This window comes from Neophocaena asiaeorientalis, unplaced genomic scaffold (assembly GCF_003031525.2).
Source record: "Neophocaena asiaeorientalis asiaeorientalis breed wild unplaced genomic scaffold, Neophocaena_asiaeorientalis_V1.1 scaffold197, whole genome shotgun sequence".
NCBI lineage: Eukaryota > Metazoa > Chordata > Mammalia > Artiodactyla > Phocoenidae > Neophocaena > Neophocaena asiaeorientalis.
Window position 1 is genome coordinate 5,970,419 of NW_020174703.1, and position 15,864 is coordinate 5,986,282.

General features: G+C 37.2%; 1 protein-coding gene across 3 annotated transcripts in view; it reads right to left on the minus strand.

Moving 5' to 3' along the window:
* Positions 1-15,864, minus strand: part of ABI3BP (ABI family member 3 binding protein) — a 260,060-nt gene that overhangs the window by 24,673 nt on the left and 219,523 nt on the right. For all 3 annotated transcript variants that reach the window (XM_024759291.1, XM_024759292.1, XM_024759293.1), the window contains 4 exons: positions 12,933-13,061; positions 12,349-12,417; positions 5,744-5,953; positions 1,108-1,216 (listed from right to left, as the gene is read on the minus strand). In XM_024759291.1, coding sequence (XP_024615059.1) covers positions 1,108-1,216; positions 5,744-5,953; positions 12,349-12,417; positions 12,933-13,061 — 517 coding nt within the window. The remainder of the gene's footprint in view (positions 1-1,107; positions 1,217-5,743; positions 5,954-12,348; positions 12,418-12,932; positions 13,062-15,864) is intronic.

Below are 15,864 nucleotides of genomic sequence, written 5' to 3' on the forward strand. Positions count from 1 at the left end.
CTGAAGTTCCAGTCTTCACCTCCACTGATCTTTTTCAACACTTAGGAACTTTATCAAGTTATGAAATACTCAATCTGGAAAAACTCCTGATTGTGTGAAAATTGATCTATGTTGCTTGGGATACTATAACGTAAGATGTCAGGGGTGTTTTTGTTTTGTTTTATACTGAAAGTATAGACAGTTTATCAGACAATGTTTTGGAGCTTGAAGGAAGAAATCGATTTTTCACAGAGAGTGAAATTTGGTCCAGAAATGAATTTAGCACATTGGCTTTATCATGGAAATGCTTGGCTGTATCCATTTGAGAATCTCCTTGAGCAATACATTTGATAATTTCGCCATGTAAAACAAAACAAAAACAAAAAACCCTTTCCCGACTACATTTCTAGAAACGCCTAAGGCCCTTATTTTTCTTGAAATAATAAAATGAACTGATAAAATATTAGGTATTTTAGATTTAAAAAGGAATCACAAAACTATACAGCAAGATAAACAACCTGGTATCAATGTGTAGTAAGGAATGCCAAGAAAAGTTGTTTATTATTGAACAGTTGTTAATATTATATATGTCCATTTTCAAAAATCTATTCTCATTGGTCTATATTAAAAAGACCCAAAAGCAAAGGGTTACTGTGTCTGGGACTAGTCTGTAGCTATACTAAGCATTAACTATTACAAACTTTCATTTACATTTGTCACATGGCTTTTGTTTCCTTGCCCTCTCCTTCCAGCATGCCAGGCAACTTCTTCTGTGCTTCAAATCTAGTTTACACCATCCACACTCCAGTTGTCTCTGGTCTATAGACTTTTCCTCCTCTAAATTTTGGTATTTAATATCAATGTTTGATATTAACGGCCTTCTATCTTTCAGTGTTCCCAGCTATACTGTTAACTTACAAGACCATCTTGTCAGCTCTTGTATCCCCACCAATAACTTGCATATTTGTAAACCATGACTCTAGGGGTATCTAGTTCTGTGTATGGAAAGCCAAAGAATGAAATGCAAACCTGACCCTCCCTTAAGATAGGGAAGGACGTTGTCATTTTACTCCTTTGTTATGATTTTTGCACTCTCAGAATTCACCTGTAATAGCACTGGTGGCTCACCTTGTGTCTGGTTTTAGATTTTCTACTGTGGAGAAGGTTTGATTTGTAGTTTGAATGGACTTGTTCTTCCCACTGAATGACCCATTTTCTCTGGATATAACTTCATATTCTGAAAAGCAAAAAAAGCCAACAGATACTTGTCTTTATGCTCTGGTGGACTGAATGTTCTCGAAGCTAACCGCATAACAGATTCAACTCTCATAAAAGTGAGCAACAAGATTGCGGGTCTAGAGACGTACACATTAGCAACTTCCAAATGGGGACTGTCAGAGGATGATGAAGCTCCCAAAGCATTTGGGAAGTTGCTCATTGACCATTTCTGTTTTCTCTTTACCAGAGCAGCAAAGGTCTGGTAACTGTGAAGACTGTTGATGCTCCTATGGTAGTGTTGGTTATGGATAACCTATGATTTTGTTAGGTAAGTCGGATCGTCTGCCACTGCTGGAAAGCCCAGTGTGGCTTTGTAAAAAACACTGTATGAGGAGCAGTGTTTCAGTAGAAGCTCATTTCCTGCTCATGGGGCTTCACAATATAGCTGGGGAAATGTCACTGACTACATGGTACTGCTCCAAAAAACGGAGTTCAAAACCACAGCAGCAATAACAGTTAATCAAATGAACAATGAACTATACTTTTCTATAGTTCATTATTTTGAACTACAGAATTATGGGATTTTGCTACCTACTGCTTAAGTAAGTTACATAAATTTTGTACATACTGCTAACATCTACCCCCTTGATAATTATCCTTGAATTAAAAAAATTATGCCCTCAAAGTCTGCATAGAGATCTGCATAAATTTAACTTAAGGGCAGGTTTCTACGAATTTGTAGGGCTAATCAAACGAAAGAGACTTTCAGACTAAGAGAATATAATGTACTAATTTACTTTCCCTGCTCTCAGTTGGGGTTCAGTTTAATGCATGTGACAAGATCACACAGAGGGTTAAAAAAAATCAAACAAAAACAACCAACCAACCAACAAAACCCTACTCAAAAACAGCTTCATCAGTATGAAGAAATACACAAGTGGTGGGCATCAGGGAAAGTGGGAAGGTTGAAAAGGAGCTGGCAAGTTACTGGGGATTTCTGCTGTTAGCACTGAGACCAAAGGTAGGAGATGGATATCGGAAATAAAACTGAAATTATAGAGTAACTCATGGAGACTTATAATCACCAATTTTAATTTGGGAAGGATCTTTACTGGTGAATTTTAAAAAGCCAAAAAGGAGGATCACTTTTTCTGAGTAATTTCCCATGACCATCCTTTTGAAAATTTGAAATTAAACTGGAAGGCAATGGTCATTGTATCTGGACACATTAGTGCAGCTATTAAAGGACTAATGGCCCATATTTAAGACTCCTTCCTCAGACTCTCTGCTCCCAACCTATGTCTCTGTTGGCTTTCTATTCTAAAGGAGTGTGGAAAGAGAGGGAGAGGTAGGAGCCCAAATTCAATTATGTTCGTTTTATATCTTTTCCTCAGCTGTGAAGGGACATTTACTAGAAAAAGATCAGAGTAATTAGAAAGGAAGTAAAATTGATTTTTAAAAAATGGAAACTGCATGACTTAATGGGAAGAGACAGACCAAGCCATTTGCCTGGATCTCAGTCTCAGTTTTACCATCTGTAAAATGTCCATAGTGTCTCTTCATAGTGTTGCTTGTAGGGATTAAAGAAGGAACATATGGAAAGTGCTTAATAGTATTTTGCATGTATTTTGCTCAACAGGTGGTACCTATTATTATTATATCTTTTACTATTCCTTATTATCCCCGAGTTGTGTTTTGAAACTAGGATCACAAAAATTTGAGAGATTCCAATTGGAAAGATTCAAGTGCTGCTTAGTCACCAAAAGAGCAATTTATATGACACTCCAGCTGGTTATCCATGAAAGCAATCACCTTCAAAAAACATCTTTGTTTGGGTCATTCCTCATCGACTGTGTGATATTCTTTGTAATATCACCTTAGCCTTTTAGTATACTTCAACACTTATAGCACATCTTTTCTAATTTTCTTTTGACTCAAGTTTTAAATGTTAATTTAATACTATTTTTGTCCTGAAAGACTGTAGTTTTCAAAATGGATCTAGAAGTTCCCTTCATGATTAAAAAGGTGTTTAGAATTTTTCTCAGAATTCTTGTCTTAGAATGTATATATCTTCCCTTTTTAATGCTTCAAAGTGATAATAGCTTTTCATAAATCCACGAACATTATAAAAATCTACCACCAACAACAAAAAAGTATGTGTCAATATTTCTTATTTTAAATAGGGGATTTAAAAAATAATTTCATTAACAGTAAAGATATAAGAAAATCTACAGAGAACTGACACAATAATTGGTCTGTTTTTTCCCCCTCAGAGGGTTTTATTGCCCTATTATGAGATAATTCACTTAGAACATAATTATTATAAATATTAGAAACATCACTATCTGGTCAATACAGCATGAAAATAACAAATGGTAATACTACTCTCTGTTAAGTCTTATACTCACAATAAATTGATAGCAATAAGAATTATTATTATTATAAATTAAAAAACCCTGAAGTTCAAAGAGGCTAATTATAGATCCAAGTTGCATTATCTAGAACACAGTTGGTCTGGGATTTAAATCTATGTCAGCATGCTCTTGATGTATCAGAAAATGACACCTTATAAGTAATTTGAGTTGTCCAAGGACCCAGGCTGTGGCCAATCTCTATGGTGTACCTATTTCTACTTTAGTGTAGAAGGGATATGGAGAAGCATCTGAATTTGGATGCATTTACTAGAGGTGAATACATGCCTATCAATTAAAAGAAAGATTACTGACAGAAGTCAACCTGGGGAATGAAGAATATGTTTCACTCTCTTTTTGTTATCTTTCTTAATTCTTTCTTGAAAAACCATTTCCAGTGACATGAGAATTAACCTCTGTATTATCTGAGCTGCTGGTTTATAAAAGATTACATTTGAAATCAAGTGGTATTTAATGGAACACTAAAAATAAACAAAAATGGAAAAAAATAGAACAGATCATTAGGGCATATGGTCCAACATTGAAATATAGACTAAGTGAGTAATGGTTAAATATGGACTTGTTTCTATTTATAAAATATAATAGTTATAGATGTGGTCCTTATCCATGAAAATGGTTATCATAAGTCCAGTATCTAGTGAAAGATCTCAAACAGCCCGTTAACATTTAATAATAATAATAACGTTATAAAACTAGTTGGTTAGATAAAGTATATCCTATTCATGATTCTTTGAAATTACAGGTTTATATAATTTAAAAAAGTTACATGATGAAAGGAAAATCCTACTTTAAATAGCTAAATCAGATACTATTGACATACCCAAGTGAATATATATTAGATTATTAAACAGATTAACCAATTCCAACTTGATGTCCTATATTTTTAAGGCAAGTGAAACTTTATAGTTCATTTGGTCTTGTGAGAATGAAGCCTCAGACTATCACAGGAACTCTTTATTAGCACTGCATATGGATTGAGAGTTTTCAACTTTTTAATACATGTAGATAATCAATACTTAGAGATTGATTTTTAGATATTGGGATGATAATACCTACTGGTGTAGTTCCAAGTAAAGAAGCAAGACTAGTCAGATCCCCAGGAACCATGGGCAGTGGCTGGTTCTTTCTCAAAACAAAGGCAAGCTTTGCATAAGAAAGGAAATTCACAAAATATGGTTAAAAATTTAAAAAGCCAGCTAAGCAAAGATAAGCTGCTTACACTGGAAGTTGCCCAGACCAAACGGTTTTGTCTGAGGAGAAATAGCTACTGTTTTCTCCTTTATTCACAGAAAACTTTTTTGGCAGATCCTGAATCTCCCCACTCCTCACCTTGCCCTGTGTACCGCTCTCTACTTTTCCTGACAGCCTCTTAGTGGGCAACTCTATTCTGCCTACCCACCCCAGGCACACGATGGCGGGGACATGGGCAGCAGGAACCTTGTGTCCTCACGCTGTTTGCTACATCCTCTAGCTGATTTGGGTTATTAGTCTTTCCACCCCTCCCCTCTACCTTGACTATCCTGTTCACTACAGAGAATTTAAATCCCATATAACAAATTCAAAGAATGACTCAGGGTTTCTTATTTTTCATAGTCATTTTTAGAGAAATTGGATGAGTGACAGCAGAATCAAAATTTCCTGAGATAAGCAGAAAATTGACCAAATTAAAACAATTTTCCTAAAATGATTGAAATAACTTTTAGCCTGCTTGAAAATTCTAGGTCAATCTAGAAATTGGGATGGTGAAAGGAAAACAGGTTTAAATCTTATCAGCAGTGGCAACTTCCCATATGTGATCTGTGATTTTCAGGTAATGAAAAGACTAGATATACCTTCACATTGTGAAAAACAGTTCTGAGAGGAGAAGGAAGGTATGCAACTTAAAGAGATCTGCTAAATTAACAGGGAGACCATAACCAGGACAAAGATGATCTTTTCGCATCTTATGATACTTTTAACAATCATGTACCACAGGGACAGCAGAACTCTGCGGGGACTTGCTGTTCCTAAGATATGCCTCGCAGGCCACAGTTTGAATCAAGGTACCACATTCCCAATGCATCACACTATCAATGCTTCCCACCGTAGTGACGGTCCATGTGTCATGATCTTACCAGTGACAGTGTCATTGAGTGGCTTATCCCAGTCCAAGATGACAAAGGAGGGACACCCTTCCACAGTGACAACAGTGAGGTTGGTAGGTGGGTTCTGCGGTGGGCTGGTGGCATTCCCTTCTGTGGCCTCTTCTTTGGGGAATCGCTTGACAGAGTCAGTGATGGAGCAGGGCCTGTTGTCAGGCTTTTGGATATACCTCACGTGAGGACCTAAGACAGAGAGGACATTGAGCATTTTTTTTTTTTGAGCTTGGAAAAAAGGTGGAGGTGAACTCATAAATAAAATTATCTGTTTAAGGACATTTGATCTAATACTATAAGCAGATGGATGAAAGCAATGATGTGGATGGTTTGAATTTGTGAAAATCCAGAACCCTATCTTTGGGATACATGATATGGATGTTATTGTTGATTTACTTTTCTAAATAGGTTTAGTTTATGCTAATATCCAAAAGTAATTTGGTCCCCCTGAGCGTGGTTTAAACTGCATAATTTATGGAGCGTTGGAAACAGTGCTCAAAAGGGTCTTGTCTCAGTACTGGGGAATGATTAACTTTACACTAAACACAGTTCTGGTCCCACCTAATAAATCTTAAAAGCCTGACTCAAAAGGATCAAGTGGTTTCAAGTTCTTTAAACTGCATCCCAGAATAAAATACAAGAATATTTTAGGGGGCTTCCCTGGTGGCGCAGTGGTTGGGAGTCCGCCTGCCGATGCAGGGGACATGGGTTCGTGCCCCGGTCCGGGAAGATCCCACATGCCATGGCAGCGGCTGGGCCCGTGAGCCATGGCCACTGGGCCTGCGCGTCCGGAGCCCGTGCTCCGCAATGGGAGAGGCCACAGCAGTGAGAGGCCCACGTATCGCAAAAAAAAAAAAAAAAAGAATATTTTAGGAATAAAAATATTCCCAACTGGATAAAATAAACAGGAAGATATTACCCATAATGAGGAGAAAAATAAATCATTTGAAGCCAACCTGAAACTTGGATAGCTGTAACAATCATCAGACAAGGACAGTAAAAACAGTTATCATCACTAATCCACAGGGTCGAGAGTTAAGAAATGGAAGCTATAAAAAAGACCCAAATTAAATTTCTAGAGATCGTTAAAGGAGGCAGACAAGAAAAGACATGTTATACATAGAACAACAAAGAAGGATTATGGCAGATTTCTCATCGGAAAGAATGCAAGTGAGAAGGCAGTAGAGCAATGTATCTCTCTACTAAAAAACAAAAACCAAAACAAAAAACCTTATCATCTAGAATGCTATAACTGGTGAAAATATCTTTAAAAAAAAACAAAAGCAAAAGGACAAAAAAAAAAAGCAAGATACTTTTTAGACATACAAAATCTGAAAGAATTCATGACCAGCAGACACACTCTACAAGAAAGATTCAAGAAAGTCCTTCAGGTGGAAGGAAAATGATGCTGGATGGAAATATAGCACTTGAAACAGTAACTACATAGGTAAATATACACAGTATTTTTCTTATTAAATTCTCTATGAAAGACAATTTGTTGTTTAAACAAAAATATTAACAATTTAATGTGATGTACATAACATGTAAAAGTAAACTATAATGACAATAGCCCAAAGGCCAGGAGGAGAGAAAAGCTGCTATACTAATGTAAAGTTCTTACACTATTTGTGAAGTTGTAGGATATCACTGGAAGATACTGTGGTAAGTTAGAGACACATTCTATAAACCTCAAAGCAATCACTAAAATAACAAAACAAAAAAGTTATAGGAGTAGGACAACAAAAAAAGATAAAATGGAATCCTAAAAATACTCAGTCCAAAAGAAGGCTAAAGGAAAAGGAATGAGGGAACAAAGAATAGATGGGACAAATAAAACATAAATAGCAAGATGATGATAGACTTAAACCTAACCGTATCATTCGTCATGTTAAATGTAAGGTTCTACACACCCAAAATAAAATGCAGAGATTGTCAGACTGGGTGAAAAAGCAAGATCCAACTATATGATACCTATAGGGACAACATTTTAAACAAACAGACTAACAGGTTAAGAGTAAAAGGATGAAAAGAAGAGATACCATGATAACACTTATCAAAAGAAAGCTTGAGTGGATATATAAATATCAACAAATTAGATTTTAGAGCAAAGAAAATCACCATAAACAAAAAAAGGTCACTTCATAATAATAAAGGACCAATTCCTCAGGAGTTTATTACAATCCTAAGTAATTTAGGTCTATATCTAAATACAGACCTTTAATATACATGTAGCAAAAAATGATAGAACTGTTAAGTAGACATAAATCCACAATTAGAGCTAGAGACTTCAGTACTCTTCTCTCATTAATTGACAGAACAGTAGACAGAAAATCGCTAAGGATATAAAAGAATTGCACAATACAACCAAGTAAACTGACCTAATTGACATTTTTATAGAACACTTGTTATGGACTGAATTGTGTTTCCCTAAAACTCCTATGGTGAAGCCCTAATTTCCAATGTGAGAAACCAAAGATACCTTGATCTCAGACTTCTGTCTCCAGAACTGTGAGAAGATAAATTTCTGTTGTTTAAGCCACCAAGTCTGTAGTATTTTGTTATGGCAGCCCTAGCAAACCAATACAACATTCCACTTAAGAACAGCAGAATACACATTCTTTTCAAGTACACAGAGAACATATACCAAGATAGACTATATTCTGGGCCTTAAAAAATGTCTCAATAAATGTAAAAGGGTTCAAGTAATACAGAGTAACTGACAACAATGGAGTTAAATTAGAAATCAGTAACAAAACGATTTCTAGAAAATCTTGAAATATTTGGAAATTAAATAACATACTTCTAATAAGTCAAAGAAGAAACCAAAAGGGAAATTAAAAAGTATTTTGAACAGAGTACAAATGGAAACACAACATATCAAAAATTTTTGGATGCTGCTTAAATAATATCTAGGGGAAATTTTGTAGCACTAAATTCCATATCTGAAAAGAAGAGAGGGCTCAAAATCAATGAGCTCATCTTCTACCTTAAGAAATTAGAAGAGCAAATGAAACTCAGATTAAGCAGAAAAAGGAAACAATAAAGATCAGAGTAAAAAATAAATGAAATAGAAAACAGAAAAATAACAGACAAAATCAATGAAAAAAAGTTGATCTTTTCAGAAGATCAAAAGAATTGATAAACCTACAGCCTGACTGGTTAGGCAAAAGAGAAAAAAAAGACACACATTGTCAATAAAAGGAATGAGAGAGGTGACATCACTACAAATTATACAGATATCAAAGTAAGAAGAGAATATGAATAACATTATGCTAATAAACTTGACAATTTGGAGCATATGGACCAATAACTTGAAAGACAAAAATTACCAAAGTTCACTATGGAAAAAAATATTCTAAATAGTCCTATACCTGTTAAAGAAAGTGAGTTACATGTAAAACCCTTCTCACAAGGAGAATATCAGGCTCAGATGGCTTTACTGGTAAATACTAACAAGTATTTAGGGAAGAAGCAACACCAGTTCTAAACTCTTTCAGAAAATTGAAGAAAAATTCAGCATCATTTTGATACTAAAACTTGACTTAGACATTACAAGAAAACTACAGACCAGTGTCCCTCACTGAATATAATTCTAAACAAAATTTTAGCAAATTAAATCCAACAATATATTACAATGAGAATGCACTATAACCAAGTGGAATTTGTCACTGGAATGCAAAGGTAGCCTACAACTCAAGAACAATTACTTTATCACATTAACACACTAAAAAAGGAAAACCACATAAACATCTCAATAAAGTCAGAAAAATTATTAGACATAATCTAGCATTAATTTCTGATAATGACTCTCACCAAAGCAGGAATAGAAGAAAACTTTTTCAACTCAGTGAAGGGCATCTATGAAACACCTACAGGAAGCACCATACTTAATGGTGAAAGGCTGAATGCTTTTCCCATAATATAAGGAACAAGAAAAAGATACCTATCCTCACTATTTCTATTCAGTATTTCACTAGAGGTTCTAGCCAGTACAGAAAGGCAAGAAAAAAAGATACTTAAGTTGGAAAGGAGGAAGTAAAACTTTCCCCTCAGATGACATGATTCTGTAGGTAGAAAATCCAGTGTATCTACAAAAAGACTACAGAGGTTTGCAAGGTTGCAGAATACAAGCCCATTGAACGAAAAACAATTGTTTTCCTATATACTAGCAATGAACAATTAGAAACTGAAATAAAAAATGCTACTTTTATGGTTTTCTTTACATGGAAAACTACAAAACATTGGTGAGAGAAATGAAGAACACCTAAATAAATGGTGAGATATACCATGTTCATAGGTAATAAGACTTAATACTGTACAGCTGTCAATGTTTCCCAGTTGACCTACAAATTCAATGCAATTCTAATAAAAATACAAACAGGCTATTTTTTTTAGACATTGAGAAACTCATTCTAAAATTCAGATGGAAATATAAAAGGACCTAGAGTCACCAAAACAACTTTTAAAAAATAAGAACAATGTTGGAAGACTAACATAACCCGATCACAGTGCTTATTATAAAACCAGTGACCAAGACACTGTGGTACTGATGGAAAGGTAGATAAATAGATCACTGGAACAGACTAGAAAATCCCAAAATAGTTCCACATATATATGGACAATTGATTTTTGACAAAGGTGCAAATTAAATTCGGTGGAGAAAACAGTTTTTTCAAAAAATGATGCTGGAACGATTTGGATATCCATAAGTGAGAAAATAAATGCATTCATACTTTGGGTCATATAGAAAATTTGACTCAATACAGATCATAGACCTAAATGTAAAAGTAGAAGACTTCTAGAAGGAAACAGAGGAGGTCTTTGTGACCTTTGATTAGTCAAGGACTTCTTAAATATAACATAAAAGATACAATCCATATATAAAAAACCAAATTGATAAACTGAGCTTCATTAAAATTAAAAAAGAGAAGCCAAACACTGGGAGAAAATACACACTGCAAAGTGTGTATCTGAAAAAGGTCTTCAATCCAGAAAATATGAACACTCTTAAAACTCAATAATAAAAAAATAAGCAACTCCATAAAAAATAGACAAAAAAAATTGAACAGACACATCAAAAAAGATATACAGATGGCAAATAAGGACATGAAAGGATGTTCAGCATCCTTAGTCATTAGGGATATGCAAAATAAAATCACAATCAGATACTACTACACCTTTACTAAAATGGCTGAAATTAAAAAGACTGACCATAGCAAGTGTTGACAAAGATGTGGAGGAGCTGGAACTCTCATATACTGTTGGCACAAAGGTAAAACAGTACAACTGCTGTGGAAAACAGTTTGGCAGTTCCTTAAAATGTTAAATGTCCATTTATATACAATCTAGCCATTCTCCTTGTTGGAATTTGTCCAAAAGGAATGAAAGCATATGTCTACACAAAGACTTGTACATGAATGGTCATAGCAGCTTTATTAGAACAACCCAAATGTCGTGAACAGTTTTAATAAATTAGTATATATCCATATAATAGAATACTAGTCAGTAATAAAAAGGAATAAACTACTGATACATTTAGCAACATAGATGAATCTCCAAATAATTATGTTGAGTGAAAGAAATCACACACAAAAAGTTCATACTGTATTTTTTTCATTTATGTAAAATTTCCAAAAATGCATACTAATCTATAATATAGTTACCTAGGGACTAGAGGTTGGGCGGGAGGAGAGAGGAGGAGGGATTAGAAAGGTACATGATGAAACTTTTGGAGGTGGTGCATGTATTCATTATCTTGATTGTGATGATATTTCATGGATATATACATATGTTGAAATTTATCAAATTTTATACTTCAGAAAAACATATCACAAAAGGAAATACTGGGTTCTATATCATATAATCTCTCTTTTACTGTGGTAGATTAGATTACTGTTCAAAAACATTCTCTAACAAACTCCACACTCCCCATGCAGGGGGCCTGGGTTTGATCCTTGGTCAGGGAACTAGATCCCACATGCTGCAACTAAGAGATTACATGCTGCAACTAAAAAGATCCTGCATGCCGCAATGAAGATCCCGCAAGCGGCAACAAAGATTCAACGTGCTGCAACTAAGACCCGGCACAGCCAAACAAATAAATAAATATTTCAAAAACATTCTCTATATCCATGGAAGGAGTATACTTCCCCAATCTTTGTTATGAGCTTGGCTATGTGACTTTCTTTAGCCATTGAATATTGGCAGGTATAACACAAGAAGGAGCTTGAAATGTGGTCACGTTTTTGGACTCCCCCTCTCTTCACTTTGTACTGTCATGAGAATAGCTTCTCTTGGGTCACTGTTAGTCCTTCATCCTGGGCACCAAAATAAACAGATGTGGAGCAGACCTGAGCCCAACCTATAAGAGGCCCAGCTGTACCTGTTGCTAGAAGTAGAACCACCCAGCCAAACACATGGTAGATCAGCTGACCTCCAGGCAATTTGTAGACACATGAGAAATAAATCCTTTTTAGAGTATGCTACTAAGATTTTGTGGTTGTTTATTACACAGCAACAGCTGACTGATACACCCACCAAAGATAGCTTTGTTAAAATGGAGATTTGGAGCCAGTCATACATACCTTTGAATCTGGGCTTCCCAAGAGGATCAGTTTCTCTTGTTGGGCTTGAGCTAAAGTCAGTCATATTACCTGAGAATGGAAGATACAATGAAAAAGTAATAAAACTATAAATATTTAATACATATGCCTCCTAGTCAATTCCTTGCAATTTGATTTCAATTATTATTAGTATTACTATACATATTATCCACACTAAAAGGCCTTTAATTGTGTCCTGCTGGTGCCCTTCAGTGTAATAAATAATGATTCAAAGATTACAACCAAGTGGCTAATACTCATTAATAAATTAAGATATGCATAATTAGTAATGACATGCAATTTAGTAAGAAGCACTGGGTAATCTAGATCTTTTTAGGAAGACTTTCCGAAAGATCTTGGGAACTTCATTCTATGTCTGCAAAGGGAAGGAGCACATTCTATAATAAAACATTAGAAATAAGTATAATTTTTAAATTAAAAAATTCATAGCAATCATAAAATTGAGTAAAATAGATGATCCAGAACTGGGACTCTTTTCTCCCTAGTTTGAAATCCTTTAGTACTTCGTAGCTAAGCATCCGGTGGGAAGTGACTGATATACTAACCAAGATCTTCTCCTGAGGCAGGAGCTGTTGGTTGCTTTTTATCTGTCTCTGTTCTCTCCAAGGGGGCTTCAGTAGGTCTGAGTGTTGCCCTCAAGGGTGGGGAAGTTACTCGGCCTGATGAAATGATTCCTGTAATATAGAGCCAAAGGATTCAGGCTTTATAGGGAGCCCTGCTGAGTTCCCCATTTATTTACTCAATAAATAGTTATTAGTGCTTACCATGTGGCTTGGCACTATATGCCAGGATTAGAGAGAAAATAAGACCTGGTGTCCTTGATCGGGAGAGGTGTGTGAGCCAAATTATACTGAAGCATTATAGATATTGTGAAAGCATGGGATAAGGTCTCAGAGAGGACAAGTCTACAGGGAAGGATGATGAGTGTTGGGTGGGAGGAGGGCAGGAATGCCTTCCCAGAGGATGTACCAATAAAGAGGAGAAGTGATCAGTAGGTAAGCCTGAGAGCTGTATTCTAGTCAGAGGTTGCAGGAAGAACCAGGTCAAGGAAGCATGAAATCACGTGGCGTGTTGAATTTGAAGGGGTGAGAGCCAAGAGTGCCAGGAGCAGTGAGAGCAGAGTACGGAGGGGGCGGGAAGGCAGTTCATGAAGGGCCTTGCATACCATGGATTTAGATATTATTTTTAGGTGATAAGGACCCATTAAAAGATTTTCACTAGGGAAGTAACATGATCAGATGAGGAGAGGGTGAACAGTTAAGTTGCAAGGCTGGTGGCAGAGAGAGAAATCAAGAGACTAAAGCAGTTGCGTAGGCAAGGGCAGAGGAGGTGAACAATGTAAGAAGCAGTGAGACTGGATGGAAGGGGTTTTACATGAGAAATGTCAAGGGGATGGAGTGGCCTCACTGCAGATTAACTGGCAGGCATGGGAGATGGCTGGGGGGGGAAGAAGAAGTTTCTAAGGTAATGTCTGTGACTCCGGCCTGTAGCTAGAACAGTGTCACTCTGAGATGCTATATTCAACAATGTCTCCTCCACTCTAAAAACACCTATAGGTCTCCCAAACAGGATGCATCCCAAGGTCTAGGCAAGTATGGGTAGAATAGAGTGGAGGCTAGGTTAGGTTTTATAGTCCTCCCGGGAAAAGGAATCATTCTCAGACAATAGAGAGTCAAGGGGTACAAGACTGACCCAAGGACTGTGGCCCAGCACAGAATCACGGATGAGCCATTCAGATGGGCTGCTGGTCCAGCCCCTGCAGACTTATGCTCCTGGTCCTGGTGGGAGTAGGCCCCAATGAGAGGGTGAGTGAAAACCACGAGACACTGCACTGCAGCCCGAAGGAGCTTTTTAGAGGGTGCAGAGCAGCACTCATCCTGGCAAGGAGAGCGGGACTGAGAGGCCTCGGTAGATCTGGAGATAGGGGACAGGTGGAGATGCCTCGTAGTAGCCTAAGACTGTTCTCAGAGGCACATGTGCAAGAAGGCTTGTGTTCAGAGGACTCCCAGAACATAGAGTTGATTTCCTGAATTCCGTACGCACTTTCTGTGATGGTCATCAGGCCAAATCTGTATAACTGACCTCATTTGTGTTTGGCTCTTCAGTGTAGTCATTTCTTTTGAGTTAGAGGTGGAAAGCACGGGGCAGGGAGGGCACCAGAGTTAATCTCAGAAGTGGGATGTGTTTATACCGTCCCGTAGGCTGGGTGAGTTATACCAAAGCTACACTTATTGATGGCAGTGAGCAAGGTTTCATATGGCAGGAACCAAGGCCGTGGAGATGCAACTGAAGACACACAGCCAGCCTTGTAGGGGAGCTCTGTGGTGGGTGGTTCCCCTGACTCTTCCATGGGGGAAACTGAGGCATCATTTTCAGTCTGAACTAAAAGCTACAGAAGCTCAAGTCACAGCTGCCCCAGGTTACAATTAATGAGGAAAACCTGGTCTCCTCACTGGGGCCATGTCCCTAGGCCTGGACCCAGGAAGGCCATCAGCATGGATGAGAGGCTGATTCCTCTTTCAGCTGATGGGAAAAACAATCTAGAGGCCACTGTCCCCTTGCTACATCATGAAAGCTTCTCCATCACCACACCCTCCTTCATCCTGTGAAAAGAGTGACAGCCATTCTCTTTCTCAGAAATCCTTATCAGTTTCATCTTTCACAGCTGTCCTTAACACTGTTATCCTGATTATGACTACAGAATATTTAGGAAGTAGAGATGAAGGAAGTGGGAGGAAAACTGGGAACATGATCTGATCTGCTGGCAGGTCCGCTGGAAGAAACTGTAAGAAAAGTGAGATGAATCTTTGCTCTGAACTAGGTTCACTGATTCTTAATTTCACTCACATATTCACTCAGTGATTACTGGATTCACTCAATGAGCACTGGATTTGGTTCTGGGAATTCAGAGAAAATGTCATCTGTCATCAAAGAGCTCATAATATAGTAGGGGAAGACAAGTACACAAACAAATAGGTATAAAACAGTGGTTTTCTCTAACAGAGGTATGTTTCAAGGAAAAGTAGAACAGAGAAGCAATGCTAGTCTACTTTGGGGAGCTAGAGAAGGCTTCTTCAAGACAAGGATGAAGTACAAGTATCCCAGGTGACTCGGAGTGGTCATTCTATGGGAAGAAGACAACACATGCCCTAGGATAGAGGCATGTGAGCAAGCTGAGAGGCAGCTTGACTTCTAAAATATATTCCTGCCTTGTTGCACAGGCTAGACCTGCTCAGTCACCCTGAGTATTCCAGTTCCCAATCCTTCCCCTTGCACCGTAATACTGGGGCCAGCATGAAGGCTGGTGGACAGGGGAGCTATCAATGAGATGTAAAAGATTCTATCTCAAGAGACAGGATGATGAGTGGATGACATTTTCCATTACACCTGGTGGGTTGGCAGCACAAAACATCTCATCCAAAATAATCCACTTTTTGAAGAACCTGTGATAGCTTCTGTCTCAGCACCAAGCACACA